Source organism: Akebia trifoliata, chromosome 6 (genome assembly GCF_017979445.1).
Source record: "Akebia trifoliata isolate Shusen 1 chromosome 6, ASM1797944v1, whole genome shotgun sequence".
NCBI lineage: Eukaryota > Viridiplantae > Streptophyta > Magnoliopsida > Ranunculales > Lardizabalaceae > Akebia > Akebia trifoliata.
Window position 1 is genome coordinate 2,704,838 of NC_141380.1, and position 21,162 is coordinate 2,725,999.

At 32.4% G+C, this 21,162-nt stretch overlaps 2 protein-coding genes and 1 pseudogene across 4 annotated transcripts; 2 read left to right on the top strand and 1 right to left on the bottom strand.

Moving 5' to 3' along the window:
• The first annotated feature begins 53 nt into the window (after window positions 1-53).
• Window positions 54-9,298, top strand: LOC147399580 (O-fucosyltransferase 19-like). 2 transcript variants are annotated; one of them, XM_086444994.1, is made up of 8 exons: window positions 54-709; window positions 6,901-6,973; window positions 7,074-7,138; window positions 7,228-7,316; window positions 7,649-7,781; window positions 7,865-8,100; window positions 8,183-8,659; window positions 8,741-9,298. In XM_086444994.1, exons 1-8 carry the CDS (start codon window positions 206-208, stop codon window positions 8,979-8,981), a joined length of 1,818 nt encoding a protein of 605 aa, XP_086301120.1. In that variant the 5' UTR covers window positions 54-205; the 3' UTR covers window positions 8,982-9,298. The 2 variants fall into 2 exon arrangements, with proteins under 2 accessions (XP_086301120.1, XP_086301122.1); XM_086444996.1 differs by lacking the exon at window positions 54-709 and adding an exon at window positions 5,851-5,949.
• Window positions 9,299-10,598: 1,300 nt separating this feature from the next.
• Window positions 10,599-13,283, top strand: LOC147399581 (uncharacterized; annotated as a pseudogene). The gene is made up of 2 exons (XR_015179088.1): window positions 10,599-10,767; window positions 12,785-13,283. The product of XR_015179088.1 is annotated as an uncharacterized LOC147399581 (transcript).
• Window positions 13,284-14,166: 883 nt separating this feature from the next.
• Window positions 14,167-19,712, bottom strand: LOC147399582 (putative proline transporter 2). Its single transcript, XM_086444997.1, has 7 exons — window positions 19,301-19,712; window positions 18,009-18,233; window positions 17,766-17,860; window positions 17,286-17,475; window positions 16,380-16,504; window positions 15,017-15,232; window positions 14,167-14,801 (listed from the first exon to the last, which is right to left on the bottom strand). Exons 1-7 carry the CDS (start codon window positions 19,395-19,397, stop codon window positions 14,421-14,423), a joined length of 1,329 nt encoding a protein of 442 aa, XP_086301123.1. The 5' UTR covers window positions 19,398-19,712; the 3' UTR covers window positions 14,167-14,420.
• Window positions 19,713-21,162: the final 1,450 nt, after the last annotated feature.

Below are 21,162 nucleotides of genomic sequence, written 5' to 3' on the forward strand. Positions count from 1 at the left end.
ATTTTCGCCATATATTTCGTAAGCACATAAATGGAAGCCACAACCACAAAAACACAACAAAAATATCAAAAAAATTCAACCAAAAATAAATAAAAAAACACCAAGAAAAGCAACGATTTTCTTGAAAACGCCATTAACGTCGCTTCACAAGCTTCAATTATCTCATTTTTTTTATTACTTTTATGTATGTAATTATTTGCTAGTAATGTCGTCCGTTGGCACAAATTCCTGCAATGTGAGTCCAAGAATTTTAGGACACATGGCGAGAAGACGAGTTGTTGATTTCATGGACACAGAGAAATCGAATTACTTCGAATTTACAGACGACGACAATGATAATAGTAATGATAGTGATAATGATGGACGCCAATGCCACGTGTCAAGACATTTGAATCTTCGTAGAAGATTAGCTTGGTTACCAAATTCATGGATACTTTGGATAGAAAGCATGGTTTTATGGATGATTGGGATTTTACAATCAATGAAATCAGAAAAGAATTTGGGTCGTCGGATTTTGTTGACTTTGATTTGTTTGGCGTTTTTATCTGTGTTTTTGAAGATTTCTTTGTTGAGTAATCGTGTTGAAGCTAATGGGAAGAGCAGAGAGAATAAAGTTTTGATTTTTCAAACATTTAAGGAGACTCGGATGGCTGTAACAAAAATTGAGACGAAAAATGAAGTTTTGCCGAAACAATTTTCGAAGTTACCTGTAAGATCCTTTCTTCTTCTGGGTTTCCTTTATTTTTAGTTATTTTTTCTTCTAATTTTTAGTATTTATTTATTTTTATTTTTATTTTTGAACAAAAAAACAGATTTTTTTTTTTATATATAATTTTTATATTGAATTGTTTTTGGTTTTGGATGCATGTTGGATTTTGAAAGGTTTTTTTTTCTTGAATATAGAAACAATGAATCAAATTAAATGCATGGGTTTTGTTTTTTGTTTTAATTAATAATCCAATATTTTCATTTTTTGTTGTTTTGTTAAAGCTTATAAGTTTTTCTTAATCTTTTTAGACATTTTTTTATTTTTAAATTATGTGATTTAACTGAAATATTTCATTAATTAATTAATTTATATATTTTTTTTTATGGTTGGATTTATTTATTTTGGAGGTGTGGGGCATGACATCATAATGATAGTAGTTAATATCGTTTTATTTTATATATTTTGTGGTTTTTAATATGATTATACATTTATACAACAAACTCATAAGAAAAGAGGTTAATCTCATCGTTGTAAAGTGTTCAAAAAAAACTAAGGTGTTTAGGGAATTGTTGTAACTTTAAAGAAGAATTAATAATTAGTACTACATTTTTAGGTATGCCCCATAAAAGACTCAGAAACAAACTAAAAATTTTCGCCATATATTTCGTAGCACATAAATGAAAGCCACAAGCACAAAAACACAACAAAAAAATCAAAAAAATTCAACAAAAAATAAATAAATAAAACACCAAGAACAGCAATGATTTTCTCGAAAACGCCATTAACGTCGCTTCACAAGCTTCAATTATCTCATTTTTTTTATTACTTTTATGTCTCTGTAATTATTTGCTTGTAATGTTATCTGTTGGCACAAATTCCTGCAATGTGAGTCCATGAATTTTATGACACACGGCAAGAAGACGAGTCGTTGATTTCATGGACATGGAGAACTCGAATTATTTTGAATTTACAAACGAAAATAACAATAATAGTAACGATAATGATAATGATGGATGTCAATGCCACATGTCCAAACATTTGAATCTTCGTAGAAGATTAACTTGGTTACCAAAATCATGGATATTTTTTATACAAAACATGGTTTTATGGATGATTGTGATTTTACAATTGATGAAATTGGAAAAGAATTTGGGTCATCGGATTTTATTAACTTTGATTTGTTTTGTATTTTTATTTGTGTTTTTGAAGATTTCTTTGTTGAGTAATCATGTTGAGGCTAATGGGAAGTGGAGAGAGAATAAAATTTTGATTTTTCAAACATTTAAGGAGACTCGGATGGTTGTAATAGAAATTGAGACAAAAAATGAAGTTTTGCTGAAACAATTTTCGAAGTTACCTGTAAGATCCTCTCTTCTTTTTTATTTCCTTTATTTTTTTTTTCTTCTAAATATTAGTTTTTTTTTTTAAACAAAAAACATAACTTTTTGAATTTTTCTTTTTTTTGGTTTGGATGCATGTTGGATTTTGAAAGTTTTTTTTCTTGAATATAGAAACAATGGATCAAATTAAATGCATGGGTTTTGTCTTTTTTATTATTAATAATCCAATATTTTCATTTTTTGTTGTTTTGTTGAAGCTTATAAGTTTTTCTTAATCTTCTTAGATATCTTTTTATTTTTAAATTATGTGATTTAACTAAAATATTTTATTAATTAGTTTATTTATATATATTTTTTATGGTTGGATTTATTTATTTTGGAGGGGTGGGGCATGATGTCAGAATGATTGTAGTTAAAATCAATTTCTCTTATATATTTTGTGATTTTTAATAGGATTATATATTTAGACAACAAACCCATAAAAAAACAAGGTTAATCTTATTGTTGTAAAGTGTTAAAAAAACCTAAGGTACTACATTAAGGAAGAATAAATAATTAGTACTACATTTTGACTCATAAACAAACTAAAACTTTTCACTATATATTTCGTAGTACATAAATGGAAGCCACAAGCACAAAAACACAGCAAAAAATTCAACCAAATATAATAATAAAAAACACCAAGAGAAGCAACGATTTTCTTGAAAACGCCTTTAACGTCGCTTTTACAAGCTTCAATTATCTCATTTGTTTTATTACTTTTATGTCTCTGTAATTAATTCCTGCAATGTGAGTCCAAGAATTTTAGGACACATGGCGAGAAGACGAGTAGTTTAGTTCATGGACAGAGAGAAATCAAATTATTTCGAATTTACAGATAAAGAGATCGATAATAGTAACGATAGTGATAATGATGAACGCCAATGCCACTTGTCAAGACATTTAAATCTTCGTAGAAGATTAACTTGGTTATCAAAATAATGGATACTTTGGATAAAAAACATGGTTTTATGGATGATTGGGATTTTACAATCGATGAAATTAAGAAAGAATTTTGGTCGTCGAATTTTGTTGACTTTGATATGTTTGACGTTTTTATTTGTGTTTTTGAAGATTTATTTGTTGAGTAATCATGTCGAGGCTAATGGGAAGAGTAGAGAGAATAAAATTTTGATTTTCAAACATTTAAGGAGACTCAGATGACTGTAACAGAATTGCGACCAAAAATGAAGTTTTGCTGAAACAAATTTCAAATTTACCTGTAAGATCCTCTCTTCTTTTGGGTTTCCTTTATTTTTTAATTTTTATTTATTTTTTCTTCTAATTTTTAGTTTTTTTTTAAAAAAAACATAACTTTTTTTTTTTATTTTTTATCTAGAATTGGTTTTGGTTTTTGATGCATGTTGAATTTTGAAAGATTTTTTTATTGAACATAGAAAAATGGATCAAATTAAATGCATGGGTTTTATTTATTTTTTAATATATTAATAATCCAATATTTTCATTTTGTTGAAGCTCATAAGTTTTTCTTAATCTTCTTAGATATATTTTTTTTAATTTTTGAATTATGTCATTTAACTAAAATATTTCATTAATTAGTTTATTTATATCTATTTTTATGGTTGGATTTATTTATTTCGGAGGGGTGGAGCATGAGATTAGAATGATAGTAGTTAAAATCACTTTCTCTTATATATTTTGTGATTTTTAATAGGATTATACATTTAGACAAAGAACCCATAAAAATAAAAAAGGGTTACTCTCATCGTTGTAAAGTATTGAAAAAACTAAGGTGCATAAGGAATTGTTGTAACTTTAAGGAAAAATAAATAATTAGTACTACATTTTGGGGTCTGCCCCATAAAAGACTTAGAAACACACTAAAAATTTTTGCCAGATATTTCGTAAGCACATAAATGGAAACACACAAGTACAAAAACACAGTAAAAAATTCAACCAAAAATCATTAAAAAAATACCAAGAAAAGCAACGGTTTTCTTGAAAACGCCATTAATATCGCTTCACAATCTTCAATTATCTCATTTTTTTTTATTACTTTTATATCTCTGTAATTATTTGCTGGTAATGTTATCTATTGGAACAAATTCCTCGCAATGTGAATCTAAGAATTTTAGGACTCATGATGAGAAGATGAGTTGTTGATTTCATGGACACTGAGAATTCGAATTTATAGACGAAGAGAACGATAATAATAACGATAGTGATAATGATGGACACCAATGCCACGTGTCAAGACATTTGAATCTTCGTAGAAGATTAGCTTGGTTACCAGAATTATGAATACTTTGGATAGAAAGCATAGTTTTATGGATGATTGGGATTTTTCAATCGATGAAATTGAGAAAGAATCTGGGTTATCGGATTTTGTTGACTTTGATTTGTTTGGTGTTTTTATCTGTGTTTTTGAAAATTTATTTGTTGAGTAATCATGTTGAGGCTACTGAGAAGAGTAGAGAGAATAAAGTTTTGATTTTTCAAACATTTAAGGAAACTCAGATGGCTGTAATAGAAATTGAGACTAAAAATGAAGTTTTGCCGAAACAATTTTCGAAGTTACCTGTCAGATCTTCTCTTCTTCTGAGTTTCCTTTATTTTTGGTTATTTTTTCTTCTAATTTTTAGTATTTATTTATTTTTCTTTTTCTTTTTTCAAAAAAAAATAATAATTTTTTTTTATATGTATAATTTTTATCTAGAATTGTTTATGGTTTTGGATGCATGTTGGATTTTGAAAGGGTTTTTCTTGAATATAGAAACAATGGATCAAATTAAATGCATGAGTTTTGTTTTAATTAATAATCCAATATTTTCATTTTTTATTGTTTTGTTAAAGCTTATAAGTTTTTCTTAATCTTCTTAGACCTTTTTTATTTTTAAATTATGTGATTTAACTGAAATATTTCATTAATTAATTTATTTATATCTATTTTTTATGGTTGGATTTATTTTTTTTTGGAGGTGTGATGCATGAGATCATAATGATAGTAGTTAAAATCATTTTATCTTATATATTTGGTGGTTTTTAATATGATTATACATTTAGACAACAAACTCATGAAAAAAAAGGGGTTAATCTCATCGTTGTAAAGTGTTAAAAAAAACTATGGTGTGTAGGGAATTGTTGTAACTTTAAGGAAGAATTAATAATTAGTACTACATTTTGGGGTATGCCCCATAAAAGACTCAGAAACAAACTAAAAATTTTCGCCATATATTTTGTAGTACATAAATGGAAGTCATAAGCACAAAAACACAACAAAAAATTCAACCAAAAATAAATAAATAAAACACCAAGAGAAGCAATGATTTTCTTGAAAACACCATTAACGTCGCTTCACAAGTTTCAATTATCTCATTTTTTTTAGTACTTTTATGTCTCTGTAATTATTTGCTTGTAATGTTGTCTATTGGCATAAATTCCTGCAATGTAAGTCCAAGAATTTTAGGACACATGGCGAGAAGACGAGTTGTTGATTTCATGGACACAGAGAAATCGAATTATTTCGAATTTACAGACGAAGAGAACGATACTATTAACGATAGTGATAATGATGGATGCCAATGCCACGTGTCAAGACATTTGAATCTTCGTAGAAGATTAGCTTGGTTACCAAAATTATGGATATTTTGTGTAGAAAGCATGATTTTATGGATGATTGGGATTTTACAATAGATGAAATCAGGAAAGAATTTGGGTCGTCGGATTTTGTTGACTTTGATTTGTTTGATATTTTTATCTGTGTTTTTGAAGATTTGTTTGTTGAGTAATCATGTTGAGAATAACGTTTTGATTTTTCAAACATTTAAGGAGACTCGGATGGCTATAACAAAAATTGAGACAAAAAATAAAGTTTTGCCGAAACAATTTTCGAAGTTACCTGTAAGATCCTCTCTTCTCCTAGGTTTCCTTTATCTTTTGTTTTTGGATTTTTTTTTACTTCTAATTTTTAGTATTTTTTTTTCTTTGAACAACAAACAAAACTATTTTTTTTTTTTTAATTTTTGAATTTTTATCTAGAATTGTTTTTGGTTTTGAATGCATGTTGGATTTTGCAAGGTTTTTTCTTGAATATAGAAACAATGGATCAAATTAAATGCATGAGTTTTGTTTTGTTTTTTTTAATTAGTAATCCAACATTTTCATTTTTTGTTGTTTTGCTGAAGCTTATAAGTTTTTCTTAATCTTCTTAGACATTTTTTTAATTTTAAATTATGTGATTTAACTGAAATATTTCATTAATTAGTTTATTTATATCTATTTTTTATGATTGGATTTATTTATTTTGGAGGGGTGGGGCATGATATCAGAATGATAGTCATTTAAATCGTTTTCTCTTATATATTTTGTGGTTTTTAATAGGATTATACATTTAGACAACAAAGCCATAAATAATTTTTTTTTTTAATCTCAATTTCCCTCAAAGATTTTGTTGTTGCCCTTCTCTTATTTCTCACTGTTTTGTTGTTAATTTGAAACTTTGCCAACACTGGACTTGTTTTATTTTAATTAACTTTGTTTCAATTCTTTCTCTTTGGTGGGTTGTTCTTAATGTCATGAAAGATTTGCATAATAACATAAAATGTTGTTATTTGATAATATTTAAATACTACAAACTGAATATTTTTATTTTACATGAATTTTGAAAATAAAATTAAGGTTGCATGATTAATTTTGAGTTTGATTCGCATAATTGGTTTGTTTTTTTGGTTTTTTTTTTCCTGTTAATAGCTACTAAAGTACTTGTTATGGTGTTTCACTAGAGGGGTCTCAAGTGTTTTGTAGGCTTAAGATTTTGTTACTAAGATCTACTTAACCTTTTTGGGTTCTCAGACTCCTGATATTTGGAGGAAACCAAACAATGACAACTATTATCAATGCGTTGGGCGATCAAGGGATCAAATACGTAAGTTTAAAGTTCTTAATTTACTAGTTATTTTCGATAATTCACTTCGATTAATTCATCCCTTATTTTTCTCATATCTTTTATCGTTTTTTGGTGACAGAACGGAGCACAAATGGTTATATTCTAGTTCATGCTAATGGTGGTTTGAACCAAATGAGAACAGGAGTAAGTATTGATCTTTCCAAGTTTTACGATGTTTTGTTAACTTCTAACATGGTAACGTAATGTAACGTAACATAACTTTTGAATTGTAGATATGTGATATGGTTGCAATCGCAAAGATCATGAATGCAACTCTGATTCTCCCTTCTCTAGATCATGATTCCTTTTGGACAGATCCTAGGTATGGGTTTTTGTTTGATTCCTATACACTACTTAAAAAAAGACTGACGACATCACTTTTGTTAAAATAAACGTCAAATTTTAAATCTAAAGTGCATGTTTTGCGGGTGGAGGGATCGTGCTAAAAAGTGTGGAACTTGAGACATCAGTTTATGTTTGATCTGTAAACATCATTTTTGGATAAATTAGAGCCTAAAAACTGCCTTTTACACGCACGTTTTCATTTGAAGAATAGAAATCATTAAAAAAGTGATGTCTAGTCTTTTTTCTAGTAGTGGTAGAATCACAATTACATAACCACAATAAGATTTGCTTGTATATGATTTTTTGCAGTGATTTTAAAGATATTTTTGATTGGAAGCACTTTATAGAAGTATTAAAAGATGATATCGAGATCGTGGAATCGTTACCACCCCATTATGCAGCAATTAAGCCCCTTAGGAAGGCTCCTATTTCTTGGTCAAAGGTCTAAATATCATCAAAATTATTTACATATATAAGAGGATTCTACTTAACCTTTTATAATTTAAACTATAATTGAGTTTGTAGGCCAGTTACTACAGAGGGGAGATGCTTTTGTTACTAAAACGGCACAAAGTGATAAAATTTACCCACACAGATTCCCGACTTGCCAATAATGGACTTGCAAATTGGGTTCAGAGGTTGCGGTGTCGTGCAAATTATGTGGCTCTCCGATACACCAAAGATATTGAAAACCTTGGAAAGAAATTGGTTGATAGACTTAGACATGAAAATGATCCTTGGTATATTGCTCTCCATTTAAGGTATTTATTACTACCTATAGTTTATGTAAGAGTTCTGTTGTTTATTGTTTGATTCGATTAACATTATTTACGTCTATTATAGATACGAGAAAGACATGCTTGCATTCACCGGGTGTAGTCACAACCTTACGTTATCCGAGTCTAAAGAACTACGTGCCATGAGGTACAAAGTTAAGCATTGGAAGGAGAAAGAAATTGATAGCGAAGAGAAACGGCAACAAGGGGGGTGTCCTATGTCGCCTAGAGAGGCCGCTCAATTCCTTAAGGCCATGGGGTATCCTTCTACTACAACCATATACATAGTTGCGGGGGAAATTTTTGGTAATGGGAGCATCGCTGCACTCCGTGCAGAGTACCCAAATGTCTTCTCTCACTCCACTCTTGCAACAAAAGAAGAGTTGGAGCCTTTCGAACAATTTCAAAACCGACTTGCCGCATTGGATTACATTGTGGCACTTGAGAGTGATGTTTTCGTTTACACCTATGATGGGAACATGGCAAAGGCAGTACAAGGTCATAGGAGATTTGAAGGATTTCGAAAGACTATCAACCCTGACAGGTACATAATTTGAAGACAATTGGATTATAAATGTGTGTGAAAACTCATGTTAAATCTATAATTTTGGTGTACGTTTTACAGGCAAAATTTTGTGAGATTGATTGATCAGTTGGACAAGGGTATCATATCTTGGGAAGAATTCTCATCGAAGGTTAAGAGATTACACGGCGATAGGCTTGGAGCACCATATCTAAGACAACATGGAGAGTCCCCAAGACTTGAGGAGAACTTCTACGCAAATCCCTTTCCGGGTTGTGTTTGTGTTAAGAAGCAAGTGCAAACTGAACTTGAAAAAGCAGATCTAACACTCGCTTTGGGTTGATGTAGCCGTTGAATCCTCATAGATGGTCCTCAATGTAAAATATACAAGACCCATAGCTTAAAAGTTCGATACATGTAAAAAAGAATAGGTTCCGACATTGTTGGCAAAGCCAGATTGTAGCGGCGGATGGGTTTTGTTTTCGAAGAAAAAGAATGAAACTTCTGACATGAAAAATTAGATATCTTAATACAAGATGCAGAGGAATATGTATCATCCAATATTCACATTCGATAAAGATCATTGTTGATAACTGATTCGAATGATGTAACATTTGATAAAGATCATAATAGAGGTTTACGTGAGATATGTTTATGTTATTTTCTATCATATCTTATTTTGAAATTCATTATCGTTCATTATGAGTGTTTCACAATTTGCCAATATTCTGAAACTAATGTGGAACTTCTTGAGCTGAATTCAACTAGCTTGTAAATAAAAAATTTACAAAATCCAATTTTCATAAACACAGCTGAATTTTGAAAATATTGGCCAAGTCATCTTGGATCTCCAGTGAATCAATGTGATGGACGATTGACATTGACTATCTCAATTACCAAGGCAAGAACAATCTCCTGGATTAGTGCAATTTTGGAAACCAATGTTTTAGATATCCATCAAGACTACACATTCCCATTAGTCTACGTGTATGAAAAACATTACAAAAATACCCATATAGATTGGGATACCCATCAATGCATGTGGACCGATGGGAATGTGTGAGCTCGGTCTCCAAAATCACCCCCCTCTTGGATTACCATTATTATGTCCATAATCTATAATTATGCTCCATAACTTGATGTATATACATACAAATCGTAACGATATCAATCGTTAATCATGACTGTCAATCAGGCCTACCAAATAGAATATCTTGTGGACCAAAATCAAACAATGAAAGAACCTGTGATTGGTCTTAAATGAAATTGAGTAGGGATCTAGTGTCACGTTCCTAACCAAGGTTAGGTGGCACCACATTTTATGCCAAGTGGAATTTTTGGTGACCTACTGACTGTATAGATATGTGGTCCATCTCTTGGTAAATCTACACTTAAAAGATTAGTTTGATTGGTGATATGCATCCATGATTAGAGTATTGTCTTAAAAATGATTTTTAATTATTAGATTTAAACTCTTTTTCAAGAGCTTAGATCTAAGTGGATACAAGTTATCAAACACTAAGTTTTTTGGTAAGTAGGTTGACCAAGGAATGGATCACATATCTTTATGGTCATTGGGTCCCAAAGAATAGCACGTGGCATAAGAATGGGGTGCGATCTCACCTAGGTTATCCTTAATGAAAGAATCCTGATAATATGACTTGCCAGGTAGCATACTCAAATGACTCCATGACATGGACAAGTTCGGACCAGTAGAATTGTATGCCTCGGGATACACTTTTTATGGGGAAGTGTAATTGTGTATCCCAAAGCATAGATCTAAGATACCCAAACTTGTCCACGTCATGGGTCATTTGAGTATGCCACCTTGCTGGTCATATTATCACAACATTAAACATGTAGCTGCAGGTAAGGAGCCTGAACCGTAGTCCATAGAAATGGATGGCACTTTAGTAATTTAAATAAACTTTTATTGCCTTTAACATATCTTCATCTCTGTAAAAGTGAGTAAACTGCAAATTAGAAAGAACGCAACAGCAATCGAATCGACGACTCAGAAGCCAAGAAGATTGATTTTTTATTTATTTAAAAGTTTGAATAAATTTGTTTTCTCTTCGATTTTTTCAGATCAATTGCTTTCGCAGGAAGAAATCCGTGGGAAATAGCAGGTCGATTCCTCTCATCTTCTATAAGATTAAATTTAGAAACTCTTCTGTAGTTCTTCTCTGTTGTTATATAAGATTTCTTACAGAATCTCTTTACCGATCTGGACTTGAGTTTTAAGAAATTCTTCTTGAATCATCTTTATTTCCAGTAAATTATTGGTGAGAATTTGTAATCAAAAATCTTTTATTTCAGAAATTTATTTCTCTAATTTAGGTGTTTGATCCAATAAGGGGTTTTAGGTTTCTGTTCATGCTTTTCTATATAAAAAAAAAAAAAAAAAAAAAACAAAAGTCCTTATAATTAAAATATAATCAAACTAAAATAAAAATAAAAAATCTATCTTTTTGTGCAAAAATGGCAAACTCAACAGTATCCAATTATAGTTCAGGAATTTAAACAATCTTATATGATTTGATTGCCCTTAGTCATCTTGATCCTCATTGCTGATTAGTTTTTTGGTGAAATCCAAGAGAATAGGAAATTTGTGCAAGGTTTGAATGTGATTTGGGTTACTTTCATTGAAAATCTGGAATGACCTTTCTTCTTGAGGATCTTACATCCCCCCTCAATTATACATTTGGCTTTCATTTGTTTGAGATTAGACTCCATTGCACCATTGTGGCCTTGATGGGACCATGGTTTTAAAACTCGTTTTCACATCTAGTCCATGAATGAGACCACTTGGTCTCGGACAAGTTTTCTGATATGTGTCTCGTTCAACAATGAGAAAAATGAACCATGGTTTTAAATCTTGTCCCATACGTTTGACTTGTCTATCCGTCTTGTTGGTGGACGATACAGAGACCGTATCGGACGAGATTTAAAACTATGGATGGGACTTGGATCCTTGTAATCCATCCAGGACACTTATATATGTACCCAACAGAGGCATGGGTATGGGTGTGAAAATTGTGTCTATGAAAGTATCTAACAAGATTAGCATTTGTGTACAATGTTATGATCTATTTGTTGGTATTGAGGTTGAGCAAGACCATATCTCTACTTCGCAATGTACATGGCTAAATATGCACAAATGTCGCTATTAGGAAAAAAAAAAATTAATTTATCCGTTGTTTCATTATTATGGGTAAATGTACTTGATAATTTCAGTTGCTAAACATGCACATATACTGCTACTAGGGCCATAACGTTATTTATATCTCTTTGTTGTTCTATACCTGTAAAAAAAAAATAAAAGTCTCTTGGTTATTTGATGGCTACAAGTACTTGTCTTTTTTTTAGGGGTAAGTTGGACTTGAACCCACGACCTCAAAGTTGCTTTGCAGTGTATCAAACCAACTGACTATGGGTCTAAGCCCACTACCAGTACTTGTATTTGATAACCTTGATTGCTAACTTATGAAAATATTGTTCTATTTGAGATAAAACATAGTTTGTCTTTCTTGGTTGCTTCATGATTATTGGTAGTTGACACAATCTGTAGTTTCAGTGAAGGCTGAAACTGTTCGGGTGTTTCTATTTATCGAAATAAAACTTCCTAATGTCTTCTGCATTCCCGCGTGCGTGTGCTTGTATTTAGAGAGAGGGAGCAAGTTGGGTCCCTCACATTTCCGAAGTGTCTTACTGGTTTGCATAGGCACTTATGCCATTCAATACTTCTCTAGAACCTACTACACTCTATTCTAATTATATATAATAATAAAAAAGTAAAGTACATAATTTTATATAACTCTATGGATTTCGTCTACATGACATATCTAGGTTGAAGTATTTCTAACTCCTGTGTCCTTGTGTGCATGAATCATAATTTGTTAGCCCAAAATGTGAAAAAAGGATTGCAAGAAGAGTTTTCAATAGGGAAGTAACTTAAGTTTGGATTATAAGAGGTTTTATAAAGTGGGGTTCCTATTTTCTATATTGTGCATCTATCTATTTTGACTTATGTACAATCTATATGCACATATTACTAAATGGTCAGCTTCTGATTGCTTGCAACTGGGATGAGATTACATGGGTTTTCTAGGAATTGAGGTAGTGATTGAATCATCTATGATGCAGGAAATGGGTTTGTGGACATTGTTGGAAGGCTTTCTACTTCTCGCAAATGCATTAGCAATATTGAATGAGGAGCGGTTCCTTGGTCCAAGAGGATGGAGCTTCTCAGACGTCTCGGGAGGAAGGACAAAGTCGTTGAAGGGGCAGGTGATAGGGCTTATCTATGCAATCCAGTACTTGAGACTGCCCCTTGCAGTTCTCAATACCATCACCATTGTTGTGAAGCTGGTGTCGGGGTGAGGTTGAACAACGTAGGAGAGAGACACGTAGCATATGTATAACATGCAATGATCTCTTGGCCTTTTTTGATCCAAAGGACCCATCTTACTTCATCTTTGGTTTGAGGGATTTGTTTTGTTGAGTTTAAAGTTGATTGGAAAGTGAAGTATAATTTCTCATGTTTCTCTTCATGTAAATGAGGCTAATAATGGTACATTGAAAGCAAGTTTGTTGTTAAATAAAAACTGGGAAATGATAAATAATGAAAAATAAATAGAAGACATGGTGGTTTCTAGCCATTGAAATGAAACCCTTTTTTTTTTTTCAGGAAAATACAAAAATGGACAGTATGATTCCAAAATTACCGGACTGTATTTGTTTTTAAAATATTTATCAACATGCTGACGCATTGTATGATCAATTAACTGAATTTACCGTAATATCCTTGTTCTGAATTTCATATAAATGGTCTTTTTACTTGAGGTTCATCCGAAGGATACAAAAGTAAAATCATGGAGTGATTGCATAATGTACACCTTCTCGGTAAAAAATTAATACCAAAATGGTTATATGCCCTTTTTAATAAATATTTTAAAAATGTATCTGGGACCTAAGAAAATATTGGTGTGGCAATAGAATCTCACTTGGGTCCACACATATTTCAGAGCTGCTATTGTCACCCCAACTTTTACTTATTACACCCCTTAAATTATTTATCACCGCCCCCCCCCCTCAAAAAAAAAAAAAAAAAAAACACAATCTTCAAGCACTACCAAGGTTTGCCTCAAATTATAATCTCAACATTACAAAACATTGTAGCACATTCAAACATTTTCAGTATTTTTTTTTCTTATCGCACGTATTCCCATCCTTCGGGTGAGACTAATCCCAGTCACACGCACCAACCCCTCAGAAATTCCTAATTGCAACTGGTTGAGTTGAGGGTCAACCGGACCTTGGAGGGTGGCCCCAAGGAATTCATTGCTCCGTGGGGTTTCAAACACTTGACCTACGCTTCCGGAGGAGCTTATCAAGGCTCGGCTTTCCACTAGGCCAATTATGATTAGACTCATAAAATACTAAACCGAAAAACATAAATCTAGTACCAAACAGAAGAGAGGGAGGGAGGGAGGGAGGGAGAGAGAGCTTCTATTGCCACCCCAATGGAGAGGGACAAAACAATAATTATTTTATGTTTCAAATAAGATTTGAGGTTGTAACAAGACCCTAATGCACAAGATAAATGCTAAACTGACTTCCTACAACACTGCACTGACGTGGAGGTGTGCACAAAACCATAAATGCTTTTCCTCGAGAACGAGTGAAAGCATCTACAGTTCCATGCACACCACCACGTCAGCGCAGTGTTGTAGAAAGGTCAGTATAGAATGGCTCAACGAACAAATAACCACCACCTTCATCAGAGATCAGCAAAGAGACTGTATGTTTTTGAATCTACAATGATGAGCCTAAAGGCTGAAATCGCTGCAGCAACAGACATGCAACCGAAGAAGCAGATATTGAGCCAATGCCAGTACTTCTGCAACTCTGTCAACTTATTCTTCTTCACCATTAAGTACATGTGGTTCGCAAGGATAAATGTGAGAGGGAAGGTGCTCAAGGCCCCTGTAAGGCTCATGAAATCTCCAAGGAATGGTATTAGAGCTGCCACTAGTGTGTTTATGGTTAGGTAACCACCTCTTACGAGAACTCTGAATGACAAATTGTGAAAAGCGAATGCACTTCCTTTGGATCTACCATACTTGGTATCCAAGTATTCGTACATTGGACTCGCAAATATCTGCAATCCACAAAGAAATGTTCAAAGGTTAACACATCAACAAAGCTGCAAGACAACCTAAAGAAGGTACAAAAATAGGATGGTTATGAACCCCCAATCGGCTCAACTTCGGCTTAGGAGATATCTCAAAGGTAGGATCTATCACATAGAGAGGACTTTGGCCCACTATAAACAGAAATACTAAATAAATTAAACACAAGGATGAGGTTGAGTACATGCAAAGCAATTACTGTCTGTAGAAAAGCCGCAATGTTGGCGGTTGCCTTCACCCAAACTGGACCCGAGACACTGTTGAGGAGATATGATGATGTTGTGGATCCATAAGCCCAATACCCTATAAAAGTAGTGGCATACATCGGTAAACCTCCAACTATGAACTGAAAGTACAGTGCTTTCTGCATGTTCTCAACCACAGGCTGTTTCACCGTTGCCTGTTACAATACAATGTTACAAAGATTATAAACATAAGGCGATCATTCTATAACTGTCATCAAATTCCGATTAAGAATTGAATCTTAGGAGTATGCAACAATATTCGATAGGTCACCAAAATTCTGAAATTTAGGTCAAGCAGACCATCCTCAAAAGTAAGAAAACAGGGAAAATAACATAACAGGAAAAAAATAATAGCAAACAGTCACTCTTTACGTATCCCCAAAGCAAACAAAATGCCACCAAAACACAATGTCCTCCAAACGGAACACTAAAATTTCTTGTACAATTTGCATCAATCGAACATTAATCGTAAAATACTGAAAATTACTTCATGAGCCTCTCCACAATTCTAAATCTCCACAAAATTCATATATTTTCAATGGCCAAAGATAAACAACTTTATTACAAGAACAAACAAAATCCATTCACATGACATTCATGTTCACACTTTCATTCCACAAGCTTATTTTCAAAGATCTAAAATTGTTATTGTTTTACCATGAATAACTAAAAGAGGTCAAAAAAGTTGAAAATACATAATACACAATATGAAAAGAAAGTGTCCAACACTTCAGGATCAACCCAAAAATGGGTTTCCCATTTTCTAGGTTTTCATCAGCCAAATTGATTATTAAAAAAAAACTCAAACTACTAAAAAGGGGCAAGATTGATCATCAATATCACAGATATCTAGAATTTGAATTTGGTGGTAGGATGGCAGCCAAACAAGGCCAGATAGGCATAAGCTAAAAGTTGATAGGCAAGTTTTTCAAACATTCGTGATGGGTTTTGGTTTGAGAACCTACACGTTTCTGTATAAATAAAAGGTGCATCAAGGAGCTACTACCATTATACCATATAACCTGAGCCACATTCATTTTCTAGAAAGAAAAAAAAAATTACATGGAGAGGTAATCTAACAGAATATGGTACTTTGAGCCCTTAATAAATACAAATTCATGGAAATTATGCCACCATTTAGTCGAATCAGTCCACCATTCAACGAAAACCTAAAAGCACTAGTGCTACAATGGCCCCACATCATACAACAATCTTCAGTGTTTAAAATAACCAAATGGGTGTATGAAAGACGTGTTGATTGTACTATGTAAATATGGACACTATTTGATTTGCTAGCCACACCTGTATCTCTGGAAGCATTCCTGTGTTGTATGCAAAAACAAGATTTGCAGCTGCACCAATAGTGGTGAAGATCCTGCTTACTTTTGATCCAGGAATGTTGTAATCCCTAGCAGGCGAATTCAATCCTATAACAAGATGTAACTTGTGTAAGCAAGAAACAACAGCATAGAAGCATTTTTGGAGGTGGCAAGATCAGTAAAACAAGACAATAATAGACCAGTCATCCCAATTAAAGGGGGAAAAAAAATCCAATCTCAAAGTTAAAAAGAAAATAGTTGCATATCCAATGTAATAATTCAGATTTTGTGAGTACCACCATGAAATTATGGTAAAGAGTGATGTAACAAAGATTAAGACAAAACAAAGGTGCACTCTGGGATACTATGTGACCAACGTAACCCATAGATACAAAGTTCGGATTCGGCAATTATTTGACAGGAGGTTAGTTTGGTTTGATCAAAGATATATCTGGCAAAGTTTCGGAAAAAAAATTCAGGAAATTTTCGAGATTATAAAAATTTTACTCTAGTTGTTGAAGACAATTAATTTTTAGGGACAAATCAATGTTCTTATTTTAGGAAAAAAAAAAAACCTGTCCTATAAGATGTTGGAAGAAGAATCAGGAGATGGTGGATTTTTAGGGTTAAACAAAAAAAAATCAAAACCCCAAAAGGGTATCCAAGATGAGGATTGAGGAATGGGAAGAGTGTTCAAAAGTTCAAAAATCTTCCTTATGACCCCACCACCACCACAGACATTCTTCTGAAAAATTGACTTATGGAAAGCATAAATCAAAATGAAATAAACAACTACTTTTTTTAGAATAGGATAAGCAAATGATCAGGGAAGTGATTTTCAAAAACACGACATTACTTTTAAGAGATAAAACATAATGGTAGTACATACCATCTTGAAGTGACAATACACATGCCGTGATGATATACGTTAGACTAAATAATGTAGAGAATCCTAACCAGATCCTCAAAGCCGACAAATGGGGTATCCCAAAGGCAAACATGGCACAAACAAACCCGGCCATGGCAATAAAGTAGGGAAGCTTCAAGGAATGATCATCCCTGAAGAGTACATAGACAGCCTGCATCGAAATTGAATATATTAAAACAACATCAATGAAAATTTTGCATCATAATAACCAGCTAGTTATCTCAATTTGTGAAGAAGAGATCTCTTTAAACTGTATTTCTTCAACTATTTTTTACTTTGATTTTATCATTTCCATCACTATTTCCCAACAAATAACTAAACTAACTACAATGAGTTTACATCAGTAACATTCGATATTTCAGTTAATTCAAATAAAGTGTAACTATCAACTTTTAGTTTTTTTTTTAAAAACCTTTTTTTTATTTAAATAATCGATCTCACCTTCAGAGCCTGACCCGCCAAAATGATAAAGCCAGTGTTGATCATGAAAAGATTGATGTACTGCAATGCCCATGTAAGAGCATAAGCTTTCCTACCTACAAGAAGGAACCCAGATCAAATAAAAACATTAGGAGATGAAAAAATTAAAATTAAAGCATCAAATGAAAACAATTTTCTACTAAAAACCAAATAAGTAATACTAAAAAGACTGTAAATCAAGAGTTCTTAAAACTTCGAGTGTACCGTAGATATGACCCGCGAGATCTCTGTATCTAATATGTCTCTTTCCCCCAGTTTCATGAAGTTTAGCGAGAAGAGAATTAGCATATAATGATAAAGCTGCAGCTAAAATTAAACCAACTGTGCCTCCAATCCAACCTAGAGGCACCATGATCGTGCCCGAATATCCCAATGCATAAGCACTATTTATACCTGTAGTGAGGACGAATCCTACTTGAAACCAAGAATCTAACACAAGAAAAAACAACAAATAAAGTCAATAACAAATCAACTATTAGCAAAAGAAGAACAAGAAATAGAAATGAATCAACCAACATTTAAAAATTTTAAGATTTCTTACAAATTCATATCTATTTCATCAATTAACATTTTTTTTCCAATTTTATAAAATTTGTTCTTCCTTTCTCTCTCCACAAACAGATTTTCTATGTCAAAAATCTTAAAAAGAATAAATAAAAAACAAATCAACCAACAACCAAAAGTTCAAAATTTTACGTTTCTTGCAAGATTATACCTACAAATTCATATCTATTTCATCAATTAACATTTCTTCTTACTTCGTAAAATTTGCTCTTCCTTCCTATCCACAAACAGATTTTCTAAGTCAAAGATCTTAAAAAGAATAAATAAAAAACAAATCAACCAACAACAAAAGAAAAACGAAAAACAGAATTAAACAACCAGAAAATTCAAAATTTTAGGTTTCTAGCAAGATTATACCTTTACAAATTCATATCTATTTCCTCAATTAACATTTTTTCTTACTTCGTAAGATTTGTTCTTCCTTCCTATCCACAAACAGATTTTCTACGTTGAAAATCTTAAAAAGAATAAATCAAAAATAAAAAAAACAAATCAACCAACAACAAAAGAAAAACGAAAAACAAAATTAAATAACCAGAAACTAAAAATTTCGGGTTTCTTACAAGATTATAACTTTACAATTTATAGCCATTCCATCAATTAACACTTTTTTTTTTCCTATTTCATAAAATTTCTTCTTCCTTTCTCTGCACAAACATATTTTTTAAGTCGAAAATCCCCCCAAAAAAACAAATTTAATAATATTAATATTAAACAAATCAGCTAACAACAAAAGAAATAACGAAAAACAAAATTAAACAACCAGAAACCCGGAATTTTAGGTTTCTTGCAAGATTTTATCTCCCAATTTTAGGGGTTTCGTTTCGCAATTAACACTAAAATCTCAAAAAATTAACATAGTTTCTGACAATTATACAGAGCTTCGATTGAAGAACAACCAAACAAAAAAGGGGGAAAATGAGAAACTAAACCTTGGCTGATCTGATGAGCTGTATTGGGTACTTCAACTGCGAAGTGTTCTTCGTCATGGGCCTTCGTAGGCCCATATTCGGACTCGGGGACGTCCATGACCAGCTCTGGATCTTGAAACAGAGACGATGACTCGGCCGATTTATGATAGGATGAAGATTCTTGATCTTGCAAGAAGGGCGACGACTCGGCCGGGTCAGGGGAGAATGAAACCGCCACCTTGAATTTATAATTTGGGTTTGCGGCATTCGAGGAGTAGTTTAGATTTCGAATTTTTAGGAAAAAAAGATTGAATCTGAATCAATGAGAGAGAGAGAGACGTGGCGAGCTTTTATTAAGGAAAGTCTTTTCATGCAAACTATCAAACCTTTATGCTTCTACGTTGCTGTTACTCTCTCTGTCTTTCCAATTCCATATCGCCAACTACAACATACTGAATCTTTCAGAGATGGGTAAATTTTAGGTACCCCATTAGGTTTTGATGAAAATTATAGGTACCTCCTCTAATTTTCAAAATGGATGGCATGCCTTTTGACTTTGGTCTTCCTTTAGAGTCTGATTGATATTGTAGCAATACCCTCATTTGGACTTTTTGTAAGTATCATTCAATTTTTTTTTTTTTCAAAACAGCCCATTATCTTCAACTTAATTACTTACTTGAGCCCTAATTTAGGACAATTTAGAAATACGGACGTGCACAGAACCACACATCTTTTTCCTATGTATGTCGATGAAAAAGATCTTGGTTTTGTACCCTGGCCATGTTAGCCACGTACCCAATCATGTGCATTCATCACGACTCTGTTAAGTATTCTATACCCAACTGTTGAGAACAAGGTGTGTTAATGGAAATCTTTATCTTTGAAGGTAAAGATGTCAAAGACAATAGGATTTCGAAAAAAATAAAAATAATGAATTATGGCAACATATACTACAGTTAAAGGTAATTTGGTCCATTTTGTTAACGTTTCGTGTAATACTTTGGTCAAGGGACATCCCTTCAGTTTGATAACAGGGGTATCTCTAATTTTCACGAAATCCTAGCGGGGTATATTTTTTTAAGTCTCGTTGTTTTGGCATAACCAACATCAATTATTGCATAATTGACACATTAAAAAATAGGCCAACCCATTGGTGTGTGGTGGGAGTAGCACTGGAGTGACTTTAAAACTTACATTGATTCACACTTTGTTGACGTGTAGATAAAAAGCATTTATGGTTCAAGGCACCTCCACGTCAACAAAGCATGAATCGATGTGATTTTAAAGTCACTCAACTTTTTTTTTTATTGATTAAGTTATCAAAATGTTGAAAGATATATCTAAATTACTTTTTTATTTTTATTTTTGAATATGATGAATTTAAGATGGTATTGAAGAATCCCAACATCATAGATTTTCAGAGAGAAAGATTAAGGATTTTCACTAGAGGTTGTAGATGAAGGTATTTAACTCATTTTGCATTGATCTTTCAAATAAGACCAACGTCAAGAGAGTATTTCAAGATACCTAACATAGTTGGCAAAATTTGGAGTATTTCTAAATTACCCTAATTTTAATCCATTACCAATATTTTCTATCTCCGATTTCAAACCTCAACGGCATAAATGCTCTCAAATGTCAAAGACAATGCTTTAGAAAATAAAATTGATGTTTTTTTGACATTAGGTTTAATAAGACTGAAATGTAATAAGTTGGAGGCATTTGATTTTCAAAAGTCAAAATTGTCATGCTAGAATAACATTGAAATGTACATTGTGGGGGGACACTTCTGTCATGGATGTATATCAAAATCATAGATGTTTTTCATCGAGATATAAACGAAATCTCGATGAAAGCATATACGGTTCTGATAGACATCCACG

Coding starts and splice junctions, on each gene's coding strand:
- LOC147399580 (XM_086444994.1), top strand. CDS start 206: ATGTCGTCCGTTGGCACAAATTCCTGCAATGTGAGTCCAAGAATTTTA. Junction 6,974..7,073: donor GCGATCAAGGGATCAAATAC/GTAAGTTTAAAG, acceptor TTTTGGTGACAG/AACGGAGCACAAATGGTTAT. Junction 7,782..7,864: donor CTCCTATTTCTTGGTCAAAG/GTCTAAATATCA, acceptor TTGAGTTTGTAG/GCCAGTTACTACAGAGGGGA.
- LOC147399582 (XM_086444997.1), bottom strand. CDS start 19,397: ATGGACGTCCCCGAGTCCGAATATGGGCCTACGAAGGCCCATGACGAA. Junction 15,233..16,379: donor GAATGCTTCCAGAGATACAG/GTGTGGCTAGCA, acceptor GTATTGTAACAG/GCAACGGTGAAACAGCCTGT. Junction 14,802..15,016: donor AGACAGTAATTGCTTTGCAT/GTACTCAACCTC, acceptor TGTGGATTGCAG/ATATTTGCGAGTCCAATGTA.